This window comes from Bison bison, unplaced genomic scaffold (genome assembly GCF_000754665.1).
Source record: "Bison bison bison isolate TAMUID 2011002044 unplaced genomic scaffold, Bison_UMD1.0 scf7180017858770, whole genome shotgun sequence".
Classification (NCBI taxonomy): Eukaryota; Metazoa; Chordata; class Mammalia; order Artiodactyla; family Bovidae; genus Bison; species Bison bison.
The window spans coordinates 2,260,605-2,280,894 of NW_011489342.1; the positions used below are offsets into that span (position 1 = coordinate 2,260,605).

Consider the following 20,290-nt stretch of genomic DNA (forward strand, 5'->3'; position numbering starts at 1 on the left):
TTTTTGTCTTTTATATCTTTTCCTACCTCCTTTCGAAGAGTTGGATTGCTTTTCTGGGTGCCTGATGTCCTCTGCCGGCATTCAGAAGTTGTTTTGTGGAATTTACTCGACGTTTAAATGCTCTTCTGATGAATTTGTGGGGGAGAAAATGTTCTCCCTGTCCTACTCCTCCGCCATCTTGGCTCCTCCTGAACTGTTCTATGAAGATCTCCAAGACCTTTTAGAACTAACACCCAAAAAAGATGTCCTTTTCATTATAGAGGACTGGAATGCAAAAAAATTGGATAGACACTACCAAATTGCCCTTCAAGGAATGATTTTTAAATTTTTTTTCTATTTTCTTCTCCTTCCTTCCTTTATTCTTTCATCCATTGGGACAACAGGGTTTAATCCTCTTTACCACCAGGAGCGTCTTGCCCTCTGTGCTTTACCCAGGACACTTTCTGCTTTTAAGAACAACTGAGAGACTGCTGGAACTTTCAGTCACAGAACTTGGGTCCTTCATAACTGGCAAAGTGATGATCACATTTTAACATGCATTTGGCAGGCTTTTCTAGGTCTTCATCAGACTGAATTTAGTAACAGACTGTCTGTGGTGTTCAACGGATCTTAAAGGCTGCAGGAGACCAGAGAAGCAAGCATTGGTCCCTTACTTTCTATGGGCCCCTGTCTTCTGTGAAATCCAAGAGCTTAGCAAGGATGGAGGGGAGTATGGGCTCCCTGACAACAGCAGGGCCAAGAAGTAGGAGCTTGGGTGAAGGATCTGCACTAGAAATGAACCTCCATTTATTGTCTTTGGGGCTCAGAGGCTGGGTTTGGAGCCTGGCTGTTTGCTGAGTTCTCAGCAAGTGATTAGCAGCGTAAGCTGGAGACGCCTGGGCCAGGAACACAATGAAGGAAGGGTACCAGGTAGGACTGACTGCCCTGAGTCCACTCTTCCTTTTTCTTACAGGCTCACCAAAAATGAACTTGATGACGAAGTGGCAGAGAGCTTTGCAGAGATGTTGAAAGTCAACCAGACATTGAAACATTTATGGTAATTCAGATTTCAACACTGTGCTTTTTAAAAAAAAAAAACTTTGACATAAAATTAACATACCATAAAAGTCACTCTTTTGAAGTATACAATTCAGTGATTTTTAGCATATTTATAGGTTGTGCAGCCAACAATACTCTCTAACTCTAGAACATTTTATCTAACCACCTCCTATTCCCCCAAAACCTGTATGCATTAAGCAACCACTCCCCTTCTTCTTCTCCCTTGGTTCCTGCATGCGTGCTAAGTCACCTCAGTCGTATCCGACTTTGTGACTCAATGGACCATCATAGCCCAACAGGTTCCTCTGTCTGTGGGATTTAGCATCTACTAATCTTATTTTCAGTCTCTGTGGATTTGCCTTTTCTGGGCATTTCATAGAGATGCAGTCGTATGATATTGGGGCCTTTTGTTTCTGTGTTATTTCAGTAGCATAAGTTTTCAAGCTTCATCTATGCTGTGGCATGTATCGGCACTCCATTGGTTTTTATGGCTGAATATTCCATTGTATGGATAGTCCAAGTTTTGTTCATTCATCAGTTGGTGGACATTTGGATTGTTTCTACTTTATGACTGTTATGAATAATGCTACTGTGAACATTCGTGCATGTTTGTGTAACCATATGTTTTCTTTTGGGTATATACTTAGGAATAGAATTTCAGGGTTATATGGTTATTTTGTTAACTGATAAACTGTTTTCCAAAGTGATTATGCTATTTACATTCTCAGCAGTCATGTACGAGGGTCACCATTTCTTCACATCCTCACCAACACAGGTCTTCTGGGGTCATACTATCCTAGGGGATAATGAAGTGCTGTCTCATCGTGGTTTTGATTTGCATTTCCCTGACACTAACAATGCTGGGTGTCTTTTCATGTGCATATTGGCCATTTGTATATCTTCTTTGGAGAACTGGCTCCACATTCTTTGTTCATTTGTAAATTGGGTTGTGCTGTGGTAAATTGCTTCAGTCGTGTCCGACTCTTTGCTGTAGCCCACCAGGCTCCTCTGTTGATGGGGATTCTTCAGGCAAGAATACGGAATGGGTTGCTGAGCCCTACTCCAGGGGATCTTCCCCACCCAGGGATCAAACTCCTGTCTCTTACCTCTCCTGCTTTGGCAGGTGGGCTCTTTACTAGTGTCTCCTGGGAAGCCTTAAGTTGGGTTATGTGCCTTTTAATTGCTGAGCTGCTGCTGCTGCTAAGTCGCTTCAGTCGTATCCGACTCTGTGTGACCCCATAGATGGCAGCCCACTAGGCTCCTCTGTCCCTGGGATTCTCCAGGCAAGAATCCTGGAGTGGGTTGCCATTTCCTTCTCCAATGTGTGAAAGTGAAATCGCTCAGTTGTGCCCGACTCTTAGCAACACCATGGACTGCAGCCTACCAGGCTTCTCCGTCCATGGGATTTTCCAGGCAAGAGTACTGGAGTGGGTTGCCGCTGAGTTGTTAGGATTCTTTAAATATTCTAGGTACAAAACGTTTACTAGATAGATGATTTGCAAATATTTCCTCCTTCTCTGTAGTTTTTCAATTTTGCAAATATTTCTTTTCAGTTTCTTCACAGTGACCTTTGAAGCACCAAAGTGTTTAATTTTGATGAAGTCCAATTTATTTTTTCTTTAGTTGCTTGTGCTTTAGGTGTCTTACTAAGAAATCATTGCCTAATCCAAGGTCACAAAGATTTCCTTTAAGTGTTACAGTTTTGCTCTTACATTTAGGTCCTTGATCCATGTGGAGTTTGTTTCTGTGTATGGTATGAGATTTGGGGTCCAGCTTTATTTTATTGCATCTAGATAATCAGTTGTGCAAGTACCACATGTTGAAGACTCTTCCCTTTTGAATGGCCCTAACACTTTTGTCAAATCAGTTGACCATAAATGTGTGAGTTTATTTCTGGACTTTCTATTCTGGTTGAGCCATATGTTTATCCTTATGCCAGGACCATACTGTCCTGCTTATTGTAACTTTGTAATAAGTTTTTGAAACCAGGAAGTGTGTGTTTCCAACTTTGTTCTTCTTAATATTGTTTTGACTATTCCAGGTCCCTTGCATTTCCACGTGAATTTTAGATCATCATGTCAGTTTCTCTCTCCCTCTCTCTCTCTCTCTATATATATGCCCAGTGTGTTACTTTTACATCTGTTTTTTTTTTTTTTCCTTTTCTTTCTGACCCGTAGACTTTCTTTTGTGCCCTTCCCTAGGTGTCAGGCCAGCCTCTCCAGGGAGAACACAGTTAGGAGAGGGCTAGAGAGTGAGTCTTCACTCTGTGCAAGCACAGACCACACTGGCCAGGGTGAAGGTAGCCAGTGGGCCTGAGCACTGCCAGGCTTTTTAACCTTTCCTCCTACCCAGCCTCTTGCCAGGTCTAGGCTGCAGGCAGCTCAGCCTACCTCCAGCAAGGCGTAGGTGGTGCCACTGGTTGCAACCATGGAAGGGATCATTAGGAAATAGCGGAATTTAACTAAATGCAGAACTCTGTGCCCACTTCCAGGTTCTATTTTTGCTTCTTTTGCAAAAAGTCCAAGTCACACTGTGGTCGTGCTTACCAGGTTACCACCTCTGCATCAAGACCTGGGGCCCCAGTCTGTGGGAGATGTGGCAACAGTCACTGGGTCCTGGCTACAGCGTGGCTGCCTGTTCCTGTGTGCTTGGGCAGGAATGGTGACAAGAACTTGCACTGGGCACCGTGATAGAGACTGAGAACTACTTCATACCCATCCTCCTATTGAAACTCGCACACTCAGGGTTGTGGGGTTCTCTTACAGTTATTCTCATGTTATAGGTCAGGCAGCCGAAGAACAGAGAGCTTCTTCAAGGATCTATGGCTGGAAGGTGGGGAAGTAGGTGTAATTGTGTATGAGGAGAGCTTTTAACCATGCTATACTGCTTCCTTGGAAGGGATTGGCTTAATTTCTGAAATCTCATCAGTCATGGTAATACAGGCCTTCATCTTCCTCATGCAGCTGCCTTCTTGGATCAGTGCCCAAAATTTCTAAAGGTCAAGTGCATTTGCAGTCTATCTACAAAAAGCCAGAGGAGAGGAGTGAACCCCTGATGATTAAAAAAAAAAAAAAAAAAAAGACATAACACTGACTTGTGCTGTCATTTTTTTTTCTGTGTGGGCTAGAAGCACAGCCTCCCAGGGGAGCAATTCAGGAATTGTTCAGGCTTCTCAGCTCTATCTGAAACCTTCGTTTCATTGAGTCACTGTTACCCACCATAACAGGGTATACTCCTAGAGGCCCCAGTATGGATGCTTTTCCACTGGGACTCATGAATAGTTTCCCCTCCCACCCTCCCTCTCAGATGTTGGATAGGACATGGCACCATTTTGGCAGCCTTTCCCCCACCCAAAGAAGAGAATGCCTAGCTCTTTAAAAATACTTAACTTTAAAAGCTGCTTTGCCTTTCTCCAGCCACCTGGAAGGAGATATCAGACTGCCTGTTCCCAGATACGTTCCTTAGAATTTGTTGTTCAGACTGGTAGTCTCCAAACAATGAAAAGTGTCAAGCACACATGCATATATATGTTCATGTAGTAAAAGTACCTACATGTGAATATATAGATCTATTATGCTCATGCTAAAAATATACAGAAAAGTTAAACATTAAAAATTTATTGATGTATATATATTAATACAATGTTTAATTTCTGCTGTACAGCACAGTAACTCAGTTATATATTAAAAAAAAAATAAGTCTTTACTGAATTTGTTATAATATTGCTTCTCTTGTTTATGTTCTGGGTTTTTGGCATTTGGATTTGTAGCTCCCCAACCAATAGTGGCTGCACAAATTTTCATTCCCACCAACAGTGTAGGAGGATCCCCTTTTCTTCAAATCTCCTCCAGTATTTATTGTTGTTAGACTTTTTAATGATGGCCATTTTGACTGGTATGAAGTGGGACCTCACTGTGGCTTTGATTTTCACCTCTCCAATAATTAGCGACTTTTCATGTGCCTGTTGGCCATATGTATGTCGTCTTTGGAGAAATGCCTCTTTAGGTCTTCTGCCCATCAGAAAAGTTAAACATTTTAAAACATGTCATTTATTCTCATGCGTCTGATCTAGACAATCTTTGCTAGACTGAAAGTTAAATGGATTCAGTTCTTCCTGACCCTGTCTCTCATTCCATCATACCCTTCCAACCCCCTAATGACGTGGACAGAGTTCATCCAGTATGACTTGATACAAAAGGTATGTTTTTCTTTCAGGCTTATCCAGAACCAGATCACGGCCAAGGGGATTGCCCAGCTGGCAGAGGCATTACAGAAGAACACTGGCATAATGGAGATTTGGTAAGACTGATCTACCACTTTTTGTACCACTGTTGTGGTAACAACAGTGATTATTTACTTAGCACCATTGACTGTGTGCTATGCACAATGTAAGGTAATGTGCATTTATTTCTCATCTTTACAGATTGTTGGAAAGTAGGTAGTACTGTTTGCATTTCACAGATGTAGAAACTGAGGCCCAGACCCAGGTCACACCTAAGAGGAGAAGCTGAAGTTCAAGGCTGTGACTTCATAGTCAGGACTCTTCTGCAGTCCCCCTGTCCTAGATTGTACAGAGGCAGACAGACTGAGATGGCCTGGAGTCTGAAGCATCTTCTTTTCCTCTCTGGGCTTCCAGGCTGTATTTGAGCTGAATGTACTCTTTTCCAACTTCCTGTTTCTCTTCTGAGGACTCGCTTATGCCAGCAGAAGGAAAGCCCATGGCCTGCCTTACTGCAATGTTGTGCCCCATTGCATTTCTCGTGCCTCCCACGGGACACATGCAGCCCCCGCCCCTTCCCCCACAGGTAGGACTGGGCCTGGAGTACATTCAGGGGGGTGAGGGAATGTGTGTCCCACTAGTAACAGAAAGGGCCCTGACTACCTCAGTACTGATGTAACCGAGTTGAGGACAGAGGGTCCCTGTGTCCTTGAACCCAGACCCCCCAAGAGCTCTGGAATTTGCTCTCTGCCCCAGGCCTGGCCTGAGACATCCCAGCAGAGTGTGAGGCTCAGCCCAACATGGAAAGCCTGGCAGGGGCCAGAGCCAGGTTCCCCTGGAGGACAGAGACTTTGGTTTGGTAGGTTGTAACTAGCATTATTTAAAGAATGAAATGGAGTAGAACACCAGAATGCTGTGTGCACACTATGAGATATTTCATAATCTAATTTCAGATGTGGGTGTGTATGTATAGATGTGTACCAGCATAGATGCTGGTTCACAATGTAAAATGTTCTCATTTGGAGGCAAAGCCAAAGAAATATTTGAAAACATTATGCTTGAGAAGAGAGCCCAGACTCCAAACAGATTGATGGAGGGGCTGTAGCAAGTCACCTTCAAAGCCAAGCCTACTGCTCAGCCAGGAATCCTTTCCTAGAAGCACCGCATTTGCTGCTGACTCTGAAGACAGCAGATAGAGGTGGGAGAGGACAGGAGACCAGGCTGAAGGACAGTCTGGACCACAGCTGGCTTCCACTCTGCTCAGTGATGGTTAGGATGGTTTAAGGACATGCAGCTGCTTTAATTCTGACTAGCTTGAAATGGCCCACCAAAGACCATTGTTCCTACACAAAAAACTATTTATATAGGACTAAGTATCGGTCTTTAAGGCATGCTGTGTAGAACCTGAACGAGGCATTGGTGTCAGGAAGGATTAGAAAAGAGGACAAGGAGGAAGTCTCGGGCGCTGGCCCAGGAGTGTCTTCACTCCAGTCCCTGGCTCATCCCAGAAGTCTCACTTCATGGGCTGCCAGGGCTGGGGTCAGGCTCTGCCCAGGGTCACCAATGGCAGAGATTACCTTGGGCCATAATGACATTTATGTCTGCCTCATCTCTGTTCATAAAGAACTTGAGATATGAAGTCCCTCCGTGAGTTATGCCTTCAAAGACAGAAATTAGCAGTATTCAATGACCCAGTGTCATAAATTACAGCACTTAACCACACTCTGTTGTAAGAGCTTTCTGTGAGGCTGTCTCCTCCAGACTGTGAGCTCCTTGAGGGCAGGGCCTGTGTCATGGTCACTGCAGAGTCCCCAGGGAAAGCACGGCATCTTAATTTGTTGAGTAACAAGTGAGTGCCAGGTGCTGTGACGATTCCGAGAATCCAGTGGTGAGCAAGAGGGACCTGCTGTCATGGGTTTACATCTAGTGAGGAAGACACAGTAAAGGAAAAAATTATTCAAGTAATTATTTAATGACAATCATGAGTGCTGGAGAGGGGAAAGCTGAGACAGGAACCTAATACAAAGAGTCCAAGGAAGGTCGCCTGAAGGAAGTGGCATTTAAACTAAGCCATGAAGGACAAATAGGAGATCATCAGCTGAGGTGGGAAGAAGTGTTCTAGGAAGGAGAACGTCACGTACAAAAGTTCTGAGGCACAAAGGAATGTGGTACCTTTGAAGAACAGTGTGGAAGAAGGGCCACAGGAGGTGGAGGTGATAGGGTGGTGGAGACTAGGCCCTGAAAGATCTATGGGTCCTGTTGCATATTTTTGGTGTTTATCCTAAAAGCAGTAGAAAGTCATTGAAAGGTTTCAAGCCAAGAGGGATGTGCTCAGAGCCACACTGTCTTAAAAAAAAAAAAAAAAACACCACCCTGGCTCCTGTAGGAAAGTGGACTGGTAAAGGCCAGAGGCCACATCAAGGGACAGTTAGCAGGACAGCACAGTGGGGCAGAGAAGAGGTGATAGGTACTCAGATCAGGAGGGGAACATGTGGAGAGGTTCCAGGGAGCCATGCTAGGGATATTTAGGAAACAAAACAGAACTTTGTGACAGAATATGAAGGTGGGGAAGGTGTGAAGGTTAAGCCCCAGGTTACTAAGTTGCACAACTGGAGGAAGAGTGGTGCCATGCACGGAGCTGGGGACCCCTGGGGCAAGGTGCCCACTGGGAGGCATCCCATGAAAATGTCAAGCAGGTAAGAGGCTCCGGAGTAGAGAGGTCTCGCCCAGGTCACTGACATACAGATGAGGCCAGGGATAGATGAGGTTCTTCTGGGGAAGAGGGCCAGGCCCCAAGCCTGGAGGAAATCCATTATTTAGAGGTTATGTGGAGGAGACTATAAAAAAGAAGATGGAGTGATCAGATGTAAATATCAAGCCAAGAAACGGATGGTAGTGTTTCAAGGAGGAGGAAGAAATGCCTGTGAAGATCAAGAAAGATAAGGCCTGAAAAATGTCATTTAAATTCAGTTTTATAGAGGCTGTTGGTGACCTCAGACCCATTCCATGGAGTGACGGGAGCTCCATGAAGGGGTTTTTTTAATTGGATTATAATTGCTTTACAAGGTTGTTAGTTTCCGCTGTACAACAGCATGAATCAGCTGTGTGTATACATATATCTCCTTCCTCTTGGGCACCCCTCTAGGTCGTCACACAGCGCTGAGGTGAGCAGCTCCCCAGAGCGGTCTGTTTTACATGGGCGTGCATACGTCAGTGCTATTCTGTCTGTCTGTCCCGCCCTCTCCTCCCCTCACTGTGTCCACAAGTCAGTTCTCTCTGTCTGCGTCTCTATTCCTGCCCTGCAGATAGGTTCACCAGTACTGTTTTTCTCGATTCCATATATATACATTAATATATTTTTCTGACTTACTTTACTCTGTATGACAGACTCTAGGTTCGTCCACGTTGTTAAAAATGACCCAGTTTTGTTCCTTTTTGTGTTTGAGTAATATTTCATTACATACCACATCTTCTTTATCCATTTGTCTGTTCATGGACATTTAGGCTATTTTAAGTAGTGCTGCAGTGAATACTGGAGCACATGTACCTTTTTGAATTGTTGTTTTCTCAGAGTATATGCCTAGGTGTAGGATTACTGGGTCCTATGATAGTTTTTAGTTTAAGGAACCTCCATACTGTTCTCCTTAGTAGTTGTAGCAATCTACATTCCCACCAGCAATGCAAGAGGGTTCCCTTTTCTCCACATCCTCTCCAGCATTTATTATTTGTCGATTTCTTTTGATGATGGCCATTTTGACTTGTGTGAGGTAATACCTCATTGAAGTTTTGATTTGCATTTCTCTGAGTGATGTTGAGCATCTTTTCATGTGTGTGTTGGCCATCTGGAAAGGATTAATATCAAACAAGTCATCAAGATGGCCGAGTAAGAGGATGTGGAGCTCATCTCCCTCCACACATTGAAAATATATCTAAGTGTAGACCAAGTCTCATGGAAAACTGGAAACTGGCAGGAGAACTCCTATACAACCAAGGCTACAAGAAAGATTCCCATGTAATCAGGTAGGATGGGAGAAAAGAAGAATCAGGTGACGATGGGCACCCCAGGGAAGGGACTAAGAGGAAAAGGAAGCCTGGGAAGTGAGCGGGTTGAACCACAGACTGGGTGTCCCAGTCCTGGGCTCCTGAGCAGAGGAGACAAGCCCCCTTGGCTGCTTGGAGAGCCACTATGACAGAGAGAAAGGCTGGAGTGTCTAGACTCCACTTGGGAGGAGTGTGTGGGTGCTTGCTTGCCACCAGATAGGGCAGAAAGAGGTCTGCCCGAGTGGCTGCCACCTCACTGTGCTCCCAAAGCCGCGCTGAGCAAACACCCCAGGCCCACTCACTCCACACCACAGATTGGTACTAGATCTAGAGAAGCCAAGTCCTGGCAGAAAACCTGAGCTAGGGACACAGATGTGGCCCCCAGGCGCCTGCCGGGTGGTTGCTAAAATAGCACTAACAAAGCAGCCCCGATGTCTGATGGCAACACAGCCGCTTCGGCCATGATGCCATGCCCCCCACTGCTAGCCAAGCAGATGCTCCAGCCTCTCCATGCCACAGCCCTGCTCTAGATCTGGCATGACCACAGTGGGAAGAAACATGACCTTGGGCTGCATGTGAGACACCTACACAGGTGGTGCATCAGACCTCTGTAAATTCACAAGCTCCAGTGCAGGGAGAAGGGAAAACATACACGTACAGAGAACAGAGCCAACTCTATAGCCCAAAGCTCAGGGCATTTGCTCCAGCAACTCCGGAGCAGCACCTGCCCTGTGTGATGGTCACTGAGCAGAGAGGAGGTCCCACATCACATCCTGTGCAGGTTCTAGCTCTTTCAGTTCTAGCCACACTCCATCAAGGTGATGGTGGCCAGCACACTCTGAAGAAGACATGGCTGGCATCCACAGACACTGGGCACACACAGTCTACATAGGGACACTCACATAAAAACACCTCTCCATGACCACAATAGATTACTTTTTTCTTTCTCAGTGAATTTAGGTGAAATAGTTAAATAAAAGGAAAAAGCAGAGGAACTACTCCTAATTGAAAGAGCAAGAGAAACCCCCTGGAAAAAGTAATGAAATAGAGGTAATTGGTCTTTTTGGTAATTTTTATTACCAAAAAGCTGGTAATAAAAATGCTAACTGAATGAAGAAAGAAAACTGATCTAAGCACAGATCATTTTAACAAAAACTATAAAAGATCTAATCAAAAATTCAATTTCTGAGATAAAATTCACTGTAAAAGCAATAGCAGACTAAATGACACAAATCCAAATGATCTGAAAGATAAAATAATGGAAATCAATCAACATAGCAGACAGACAGAAAATGAAAAAAAAGCAACATAAAAGATCTATGGAATAATATAAAATGTGCCAATATCTGCTGTGTAAGGATTCCAGAAGGAGAAAAGAGAAGGGAATAAAACATGTATTTGAAGAAATTATGGCTGAAAACTTCCCAAACCTAAAGAAGGGAACAAATATCCAGGAACAGGAATAACAGAAGGTCCCATATAAGATGAACTCAAACAGAATCACACCAAGACATATCATAATTAAAATGGCAAAAGTTAAAGAATTCTAAAGGCAGCAAGAGAAAAACAGTCCTTTACAAGGAAATCCCCATCAGGCTATCAGCTGGTTTCTCTGCAGAAACCTTGCATGCCAGAAGAAGTGTTAATAGCATGATATATTCAAAGTCCTGAAAGGGAAAAATATCAACCTAGGATACTTAATCCCAGGAAGATTATCATTTAGAATATAAGAATTTCTCAGAGAAGCAGAAAGCAAAGAATTCACCATTACAAAACGTACCCTAAGAGAAACGTTGAAGAATCTTCTCTAAATGGAAAAGAATCTATAGCAAAGGGAAAATACCAATAGGAAAAGCAAATATATATTGAGGATTGAAGATCGCTTAAACCAGTACATGGATTAAAGATGAAAAAATTACAAAAATGACTATAACTATACTAAACGATAAAGGGATAAGCAGGGAGATATAAAATATGACATTAGGAATTAAAAATGTAGCTCTAAGGTAAAATGGATAAAAGCAAAAATAAACAAATGGGACCTGATTAAACTTAAAAGCTTTTACATAGCAAAGGAAACCCCTGAAAAAATGAAAAGACAACCTGCAGAATGGGATAAAATATTTGCAAATGATGAAACTGGCATGGGATTAATGTCCAAAATATACGTAACAGCTCATACATCAAAAGAACAGCCCAATTAAAAAATGGGTAGAAGACCTGAATAGACGTTTTTCCAAAGACAATTTACAGATTCCCAACAGGCACATGAAAAGGTGCTCAACATTACTAATTATTAGAAAATGCAAATCTAAACCCAATGAGGTATCACTTCATACCTGCCAGAATGGCCACCATCAAAGTCTACAGATACTAAATGCTGGAGAGGATATAGAGAAATGGGAACCCTTGTGCACTGTTGGTGGGAATGTAAATTGGTGCAGCCACTATGGAAAACAATATGGAGGATTCTTAAACAGTAGAACTACCATGCTGCTGCTGCTGCTAAGTTGCTTCAGTCGTGTCTGACTCTGTGCGACCTCATAGACGGCAGCCCACCAGGCCTCCCATCCCTGGGATTCTCCAGGCAAGAACACTGGAGTGGGCTGCCATTTCCTTCTCCAATGCATGAAAGTGAAAAGTGAAAGTGAAGTCGCTCAGTCGTGTCCGACTCTAGTGACCCCATGGACTGCAGCCTACCAGGCTCCTCCGTCCATGGGATTTTCTAGGCAAAAGTACTGGAGTGGGGTGCCATTGCCTTCTCTGAGAACTACCATATGATCCAGCAATTGCACTCCTGGGTGTATGTCCAGAAAAAGATAAAACACTAATTTGAAAAGATATATGTACCCCAGTGTTCACAGTAGCACTATTTACAATAGCCAGGACATGGAAGCAACCCAAGTGCTCATCAACAGATGACTGGGTTAATATGTGATAAACACACATGTATATGTACATATATATGTACACACACATGCACAATGGAATGTTACTCAGCCATAAAAAGAATGAAATACTGCTATTTACAAAGTGGATGGACCTAGAGAATATTATGCTAAAAGAAATAAGTCACAAAAAGACTATTATATCAGGTAGATGTGGAATCTAAAAAAATAATACACATGCTTGTATATATGCAAAACAGAAAGAGACTCACAGATATAGAAAATGAACTTATGGTTACCAAAAGGGTGAGGAACAAATCAGGGGGATGAGATTAACATATATACAAATTACTATATTATAAAATAATAAGAATATACTGTGTAGCACAGGAAAATTATACCCATTATCTTGTAATAACCTATATTGAAAAATAATGTACAGAAATACTGAATCACCATGCTCTACACCTAAAATTAACACAATACTGTAAATCAACTATACTTCAGTTTTAAAAAAGAAAAAAGTGTTTGAATTTCCGGGCTGTGTGAAGCATGAGAGTGTGTTAGGAACACATGTTGGGAAGGTGTATACAGTGGTCCCTCACTTACTTGTGTTCTTTTTCTCCAACAGCTTAAATGGAAACTTGATAAAGCCAGAGGAGGCCAAGGTCTTTGAAGATGAGAAGAGGATTGTCTGTTTCTGAGGGGATGTTTTCTCGTGGGGGGTCTTGGACGCCTGTCTTGGATGGCGGCATCCAGGGTCTGCTGAGGTGGGACTTCTAGGAATCCAGTCTTCCTGATGCAGATCAAGTGGGATCTGGCAGAGATCCCTCTGACTGGCAGAGGCCCTGAGTGGCTGTTACAATTCTGCAGGAAAAGCATGAGCCATTTTAGTGACTGTAAACATTCTATAAAGAGATGTTAATGTATAGCCATGACTATGTAAAATCTGCACCCAGAGGAATGAGACTCAGAGCTCGCACAAATGCCTGCCCCAAGGCCAGGGGGAGCGTGTCAGTCACCACCGTGTTCACTGAAGAGATGACGACGTGGTGCACAGTTGGTACCATGTTTCCTGGGGGGCAGAGGTGCTCAACAAAGGAAAGTATTTTGCCTGAAATATTGTCTTCCTCCTCAGTGCCTCCCCAAGTGTTGATACTATTCCCACCTCACTGTAGACACTGCGGGGGTGCAGGGTGGGGTTTTGACTCCTCCAAGGCTCGCTCTGTAGGGAGCTGGTGCCAAAGGAAGGACCCACCATGGGCTTTTGCCTTGGTCCTGGAGTCTCTGCTGACAAAGATGGCAGGATGCCCTCTTCACCAGTCTGAGGGACAGGGTGATGTCTGCATAATACTGAGGCTCCACTCAGGGCTTTTGTGAGATGGGCTCTGCCCCAGGAAGAAGAATCAGTACCATCCTCCAAGAGGAATAAAGGCCTGGCGTGCCCTTGTGGCCATGGCATCCAAACTGGAGCTTCTCTCTCGCCCTGTGGAGAAAGGGAAGTCTCCTCCTGCCCCTGAGCAGTTGTGAGGGTGGCTGTGTTGGAGGCAAGGCTCAGAGTCACTGAGAACTCAGCTGGGAGAGCATGTTAGACCCCTGCCACCATGGTGGGCATGCGGTAGATGCTAAATGGGGGGAAGGAGGAGGTTTTACCAGATAACCTGTTCGTTTGCCAATTCATTTGTTAGTAAAATACTGAAACACTCATTATTTCTAATTGAGTTCAGTTCAGTTGCTCAGTCGTGTCCGACTCTTTGCAACCCCATGAACTGCAGCACGCCAGGCCTCCCTGTCCATCACCAACTCCTGGAGTTTACCCAAACTCATGTCCATTGAGTCAGTGATGCCATCCAACCATCTCATCCTCTGTCATCCCCTTCTCCTCCTGCCCTCAATCTTTCCCAGCATCAGGGTCTTTTCAAATGAGTGAGCTCTTTGCACCAGGTGGCCAAAGTATTGGAGTTTCAGCTTCAACATCAGTCCTTTCAATTGTCTGAGTCAGGGGTTTTAAAAAGGAAGTCAGCCAGGCAAGCACGCTGTGACCCCTTCAGAGGCATTTACTGCATTGGGTGGGGCCCCGGGGTGACATGCTGTGAGGAGAACCAGAGGCGGAACAGTCAGAAGCATCCTCAGTGTGATCCTTCACAAGTCCCTCCACCTACCAAGACAAGGAAGAAGGCAGAGAAAGCATCTGAGGCCTCTCCATCTGACCTCCCAGTCCACACAAGCAGCTTCTCGGAGGGAATAATTGAGTCCCTGGTGGCTGGGGCCAGGGTACACTGGCATAGCCAGATTTCATGGCCCTCACCACTGTTTCCTGATGGGCTGTCCCCTACCCTTCTCAGCTGTTCACTGCCAAGTAGAGGGCCAGGGTGGGCTTGTACCCACTGTGGCAAGAGGCACTGAGCTGACAGGTAAGTGGGGGGCCATTCAACAGTACCTTGGAGTTGTCAGAAGTCCAGCCTGGCTTTATACAGCACCCCCAGTTAAGAAGGGTATAATTCAACAAGTTAGCCCTGAAAGTTAGGGGGAAAATCCTGTACAGTCACATGGGAGCTATTCCCCTAAGGTCCTGGCCACCCCAGATTTGGGTATCTGCCTAACAGTCACTACCGCCACCCCCACCCAAGGGAGGACCTCTCTTCCAGAATATCTGAGCAGCAGATATGCCCAGATCACATAAAGGAATGAGCGCTTGGTGAGCTGAAGGCCAAGGGTGCTTAGAACAGCCTTCAGACTCGCCAAGTCAGAGAACCACACTTCCCAGCTGACAGAATTACATTTTTTTATAAACTGCTAAAACTAAACTTTCAAGATTCTAAAATGAACCCAGATACTACCAAATATTACTACTTTTAGAGACTATGAAAATTAAAACTGTTGCCTCTAAGGGAAACTGAATTTGTGTGGTATTGGGTTAAATTCTAACCTGGAAATACTTTGGTCTTCCAGATGGCAAATGATGGATTTTCTTACAAAAGTGAAATTAGACTCCTAATTTGTTGGAAAGGTTCTCCACTGTCCATAGGTGAATTTCTCTGCAGAAAAATGGAGAAATCAAGAAAAAGATAATAGGAAATTGGAGGTGGGGGAGGAATTCCACAAACTTAGGATACAACTGTTTCTACAGGACATGTTAGTTGATTTCAGGAAAGAAACCACAGCTTCCGTGTTTCAGACCTACATGTTGACTTGGAACTTATAAAATAAGCCATGTAAAATCACTGTGGGGCTTTGGGCCACATCTTAAGACTGTCAGAATTTCAATTTCTACCTTGAAAATGGAAATCCCAGAGTACTGACTTGCAAAGTTGTTATGAGGATTAAATGAGCTGCTGCATGGAGATCAGCACAACGCTGGTGCAGGGTCTATGCTCAATGAAAGTGAAACTCGCTCAGTCATGTCTGACTCTTTGTGACCCAATTCTCCAGGCCAGAATACTGGAGTGGTTAGCCCTTCCCTTCTCCAGGGCATCTTCCCAACCCAGGGATCAAACCCAGGTCTCCCGCATTGCAGACGGATTCTTTACCAGCTGAGCCACAAGGGAAGCCCAGAATATTGGAGTGGGTAGCCTATCCCTTCTCCAGTGGATCTTCCTGAGCCAGGAATCGAACCAGGGTCTCCTGCACTGCAGGTGGATTCTTTACCAACTGAGCTATCAGGGAAGCCCCCAGTGGTCAATACACAGTATGATAACTTGGATTTGATCCCTAGATCAGGAAGATCCCCTAGAGAAGAAATGGTAACCCACTCCAGTATTCTTGCCTGGGAAATCCCACGGACAGAGGGTCCTAGAGGGCTATAGTCCGTGGGGTCCCAAAGTGTCAGACATGACTTAGCGACTAAACAACAACAATTATAAAACCAGTGTTTCTCATTTCTGCTCACAGTGGCATCCCCCGGTATCCCCTTGACACTCTTAGGCTTAGGAAACGTCCCAACAAGGTCAAATATAGCAGTAGAAGTTCTCAAATTCAAGTCTAGAAGCATTCAACATTGAGCTTCCTGCAGTATCCTGACTCCTTCAGTGAAAAGTCACAGCCATGAGTTGTCATCATTCTTACCATTTACGTGTCACTCACTGAACAGAGGGAGGCGCATCCACGTCTTCACTGCACAGTAAGAACAGAGTGAAGTTGGCACCACCCCACAAAGCCAGGCCCGCCAGCCTTTGCCAGGTGTCCCTTTCAGCTCCCCAACTGGGAAGGCACATTTGGCTCGCTGGTGTTTTGGTCCACTTCCAGGGGTGACACATGTCTATTTCCAGTAACTAATTGCTCACTTACAGGAATAAAAATCCTTGCTCTGGACCTGAAAGGCAAAAGCATGACCATCATGTCAGGTCCATAGAGAGGAATTTTAATGAAAAGCGGAATTAGCTGGTAAGGAGGCCAAAGCTCATGTTGTCGCACAGATGGGCTGGCAGCAGAGCTACAGGGCCCAGGGGCCGTCCCAGCAGGATTCTCACAGACTTCAAGCTGAATTAACTGCACCCAGACCAGCTTAAAACTCTTTCAGAAGCACTAAGCACTAAAAAGATTGTAGGCCCCCAGTGATTTGTAATGAAATGAATGAATGAGTAATAAAAAAAAGATTTTAAACCACAGTAAATTATAAAATAAGTTCAAGGATGCTAAACAAGTTTCTGATTTTCCCCACGCCTACTTAGGTGCTTTTTGGGGCAAATAACAAATATCAAAATAACTTGATTTTTTTTTCCTTGACAGTTTCCTCTCTGTCACATTTGTATTAAAAAGCAGTATCACAATATTAAAATTTTTTAAACAATGCTTCAGTTCAGTCTCTCAGTCTTGTCCAACTCTTAGTGACCCCATGAATCGCAGCACGCCAGGCCTCCCTGTCCATCACCAACTCCCGGAGTTCGGCCAGACTCATGTGCATCGAGTCAGCGATGCCATCTAGCCATCTCATCCTCTGTCGTCCCCTTCTCCTCCTGCCCCCAATCCCTCCCAGCATCAGAGTCTTTTCCAATGAGCCAACTCTTCGCATGAGGTGGCCAAAGTACTGGAGTTTCAGCTTCAGTATCAGTCCTTCCACTGAACACGCCCTGGGATTTCTTTGGGAGGAATGATGCTAATGCTGAAACTCTAGTACGTTGGCCACCTCATGAGAAGAGTTGACTCATTGGAAAAGACCCTGATACTGGGACAGATTGCGGGCAGGAGGGAAAGGGGACAACAGAGGATGAGATGGCTGGATGGCATCACTGACTCGATGCAAATGAGTCTGGGTGAACTCCGGGAGTTGGTGATGGACAGGGAGGCCTGGCGTGCTGCGATTCATGGGGTCACAAAGAGTTGGACAAGACTGAGAGACTGAACTGAACTGAATGAATACCCAGGACTGATCTCCTTTAGGATGGACTGGTTGGATCTCCTTGCAGTCCAAGGCACTCTCAAAAGGCTTCTCCAACACCACAGTTCAAAAGCATCAATTCTTCGGTGCTCAGCTTTCTTCACAGTCCAACTCTCACATCCATACATGACCACTGGAAAAACCATAGCCTTGACTAGACAGACCTTTGTTGGCAAAGTAGTATCTCTGATTTTTAATATGCTATCTAGGTTGGTCATAACTTTCCTTCCAAGGAGTAAGCGTCTTTTAATTTCATGGCTGCAGTCACCATTTGCAGTGATTTTGGAGCCCCCCAAAATAAAGTCTGACATTGTTTCCACTGTTTCCCCATCTATTTGCCATGAAGTGATGGGACCAGATGCCATAATCTTCGTTTTCTGAACGTTGAGCTTTAAGCCAACTTTTTCACTCTCCTCTTTCACTTTCATCAAGATCTTGGCTTTTTAGTTCCTCTTCACTTTCTGCCATAAGGGTGGTGTCATCTGCATATCTGAGGTTATTGATATTTCTCCTGGCAATCTTGATTCCAGCTTGTGCTTCTTCCAGCCCAGAGTTTCTCATGATGTACTCTGCATAGAAGTTAAATAAGCAGGGTGACAATATACAGCCTTGAGGTACTCCTTTTCCTATTTGGAACCAGTCTGTTGTTCCATGTCCAGTTCTAACTGTTGCTAACTGTTGCTTCCTGAGCCAAAGATGGAGAAGCTCTATACAGTCAGCAAAAACAAGACCGGAAGCAGACTGTGGCTCAGATCATGAACTCCTTATTGCCAAATTCAGACTTAAATTGAAGAAAGTAGGGTAAACCACTAGACCATTCAGGTATGACCTAAATCAAATCCCTTATGAATATACAGTGGAAGTGAGAAATAGATTTAAGGGACTAGATCTGATAGACAGAGTACCTGATGAACTATGGACAGAAGTTCATGACATTGTACAGGAGACAGGGATCAAGACCATCCCCATGGAAAAGAAATGCCAAAAAGCAAAATGGCTGTCTGAGGAGGCCTTACAAATAGCTGTGAAAAGAAGAGAAGTGGAAAGCAAAGGAGAAAAGGAAAGATATTCCCATTTGAATGCAGAGTTCCAAAGAATAGCAACAAGAGATAAGAAAGCCTTCTTCAGCGATCAATGCAAAGGAATAGAGGAAAACAACAGAATGGGAAAGACTAGAGATCTCTTCAAGAAAATTAGAGATACCAAGGGAACATTTCATGCAAAGATGGGCTCAATAAAGAAGAGAAATGGTAGGGACCTAACAGAAGCAGAAGATATTAAGAAGAGGTGACAAGAATACACAGAAGAACTGTACAAAAAAGATCTTCATGGCCAAGATAATCACGATGGTGTGATCACTCACCTAGAGCCAGAGATCCTGGAATGTGAAGTCAAGTGTGCCTTAGAAAGCATCACTACAAACAAAGCTAGTGGAGGTGATGGAATTCCAGTTGAGCTATTTCAAATCCTAAAAGATGATGCTGTGAAAGTGCTGCACTCAATATGCCAGCAAATTTGGAAAACTCAGCAGTGGCCACAGGACTGGAAAAGGTCAGTTTTCATTCCAATGCCAAGTAAGGCAATGCCAAAGAATGCTCAAACTACTACACAATTGCACTCATCTCACACGCTAGGAAAGTAATGCTCAAAATTCTCCAAGCCAGGCTTCAGCAATACATGAGCTGTGAACTTCCAGATGTTCAAGCTGGTTTTAGAAAAGGCAGAGGAACCAGAGATCAAATTGCCAACATCTGCTGGATCATCGAAAAACAGAGTTCCAGAAAAACATCTATTTCTGCTTTATTGAGTATGCCAAAGCCTTTGACTGTGTGGATCACAATAAACTGAAAAAAAATGCTTATAATAATGCTAATAACAACTTAATTTTTGCATATCATTTTTCCATATTTTGCCTACATGGAGACTTTTATTATGGTAAAATACATGTAATATACAATTTATCATCTTAATCATTTTTATACATTTCAGTGGTATAGACACATTCATATGTTGTGTAATCACCAATGCCCATCTCCAGAATTACTCTTGTAAAACTGAAACTCTATACTCATTAAACAATAATTCCCCCTGCCTCCACTCCTGGCAACCACCTACTACTTTCTTTCTCTCTGATTTTGACTACTCTAGTTCCCTCACATAAGTGAAGCCATACAGTCTTTCTGTGACTCTTTATTTCACTTAGCATGATGTCCTCAAAGTTCATCCATGTCAGAATTTCCCTTTTTAGGGTTGACTATTTTGACATCTTTTTATATAGTTATAATCACAGTCAAGGCTGTTATATTGTCACCCTGCTTATTTAACTTATATGCAGAGTACATCGTGAGAAACGCTGGGCTGGAAGAAGCACAAGCTGGAATCAAGACTGCCAGGAGAAATATCAATAACCTCAGATATGCAGATGACACCACCCTTATGGCAGAAAGTGAAGAGGAACTAAAAAGCCAAGATCTTGATGAAAGTGAAAGAGGAGAGTGAAAAAGTTGGCTTAAAGCTCAACGTTCAGAAAACGAAGATTATGGCATCTGGTCCCATCACTTCATGGCAAATAGATGGGGAAACAGTGGAAACAGTGTCAGACTTTATTTTGGGGGGCTCCAAAATCACTGCAAATGGTAACTGCAGCCATGAAATTAAAAGACACTTACTCCTTGGAAGAAAAGTTATGACCAACCTAGATAGCATACTGAAAAGCAGAGACATTAC

The 20,290-nt window shown here is 43.9% G+C and overlaps 1 protein-coding gene and 1 long non-coding RNA gene across 5 annotated transcripts in view; one reads left to right on the forward strand and one right to left on the reverse strand.

Moving 5' to 3' along the window:
• The window catches only part of NOD1 (nucleotide-binding oligomerization domain containing 1), a 110,652-nt gene extending 96,759 nt beyond the window's left edge, over positions 1-13,893 (forward strand). For 3 of the 4 annotated variants that reach the window (XM_010829264.1, XM_010829256.1, XM_010829249.1), the window contains 3 exons: positions 953-1,036; positions 5,254-5,337; positions 12,818-13,893. In XM_010829264.1, coding sequence (XP_010827566.1) covers positions 953-1,036; positions 5,254-5,337; positions 12,818-12,890 — 241 coding nt within the window. In that variant the 3' untranslated portion in view covers positions 12,891-13,893. The remainder of the gene's footprint in view (positions 1-952; positions 1,037-5,253; positions 5,338-12,817) is intronic. The other variant, XM_010829272.1, reaches the window with a different exon arrangement.
• Positions 13,894-14,116: 223 nt separating this feature from the next.
• The window catches only part of LOC104980543, a 26,301-nt gene continuing 20,127 nt past the window's right edge, over positions 14,117-20,290 (reverse strand). Inside the window, exons 4-5 of the long non-coding RNA XR_824277.1 lie at positions 16,252-16,498; positions 14,117-15,224 (exon numbers count right to left, since the gene is read on the reverse strand). This is a non-coding gene — a long non-coding RNA (uncharacterized LOC104980543). The remainder of the gene's footprint in view (positions 15,225-16,251; positions 16,499-20,290) is intronic.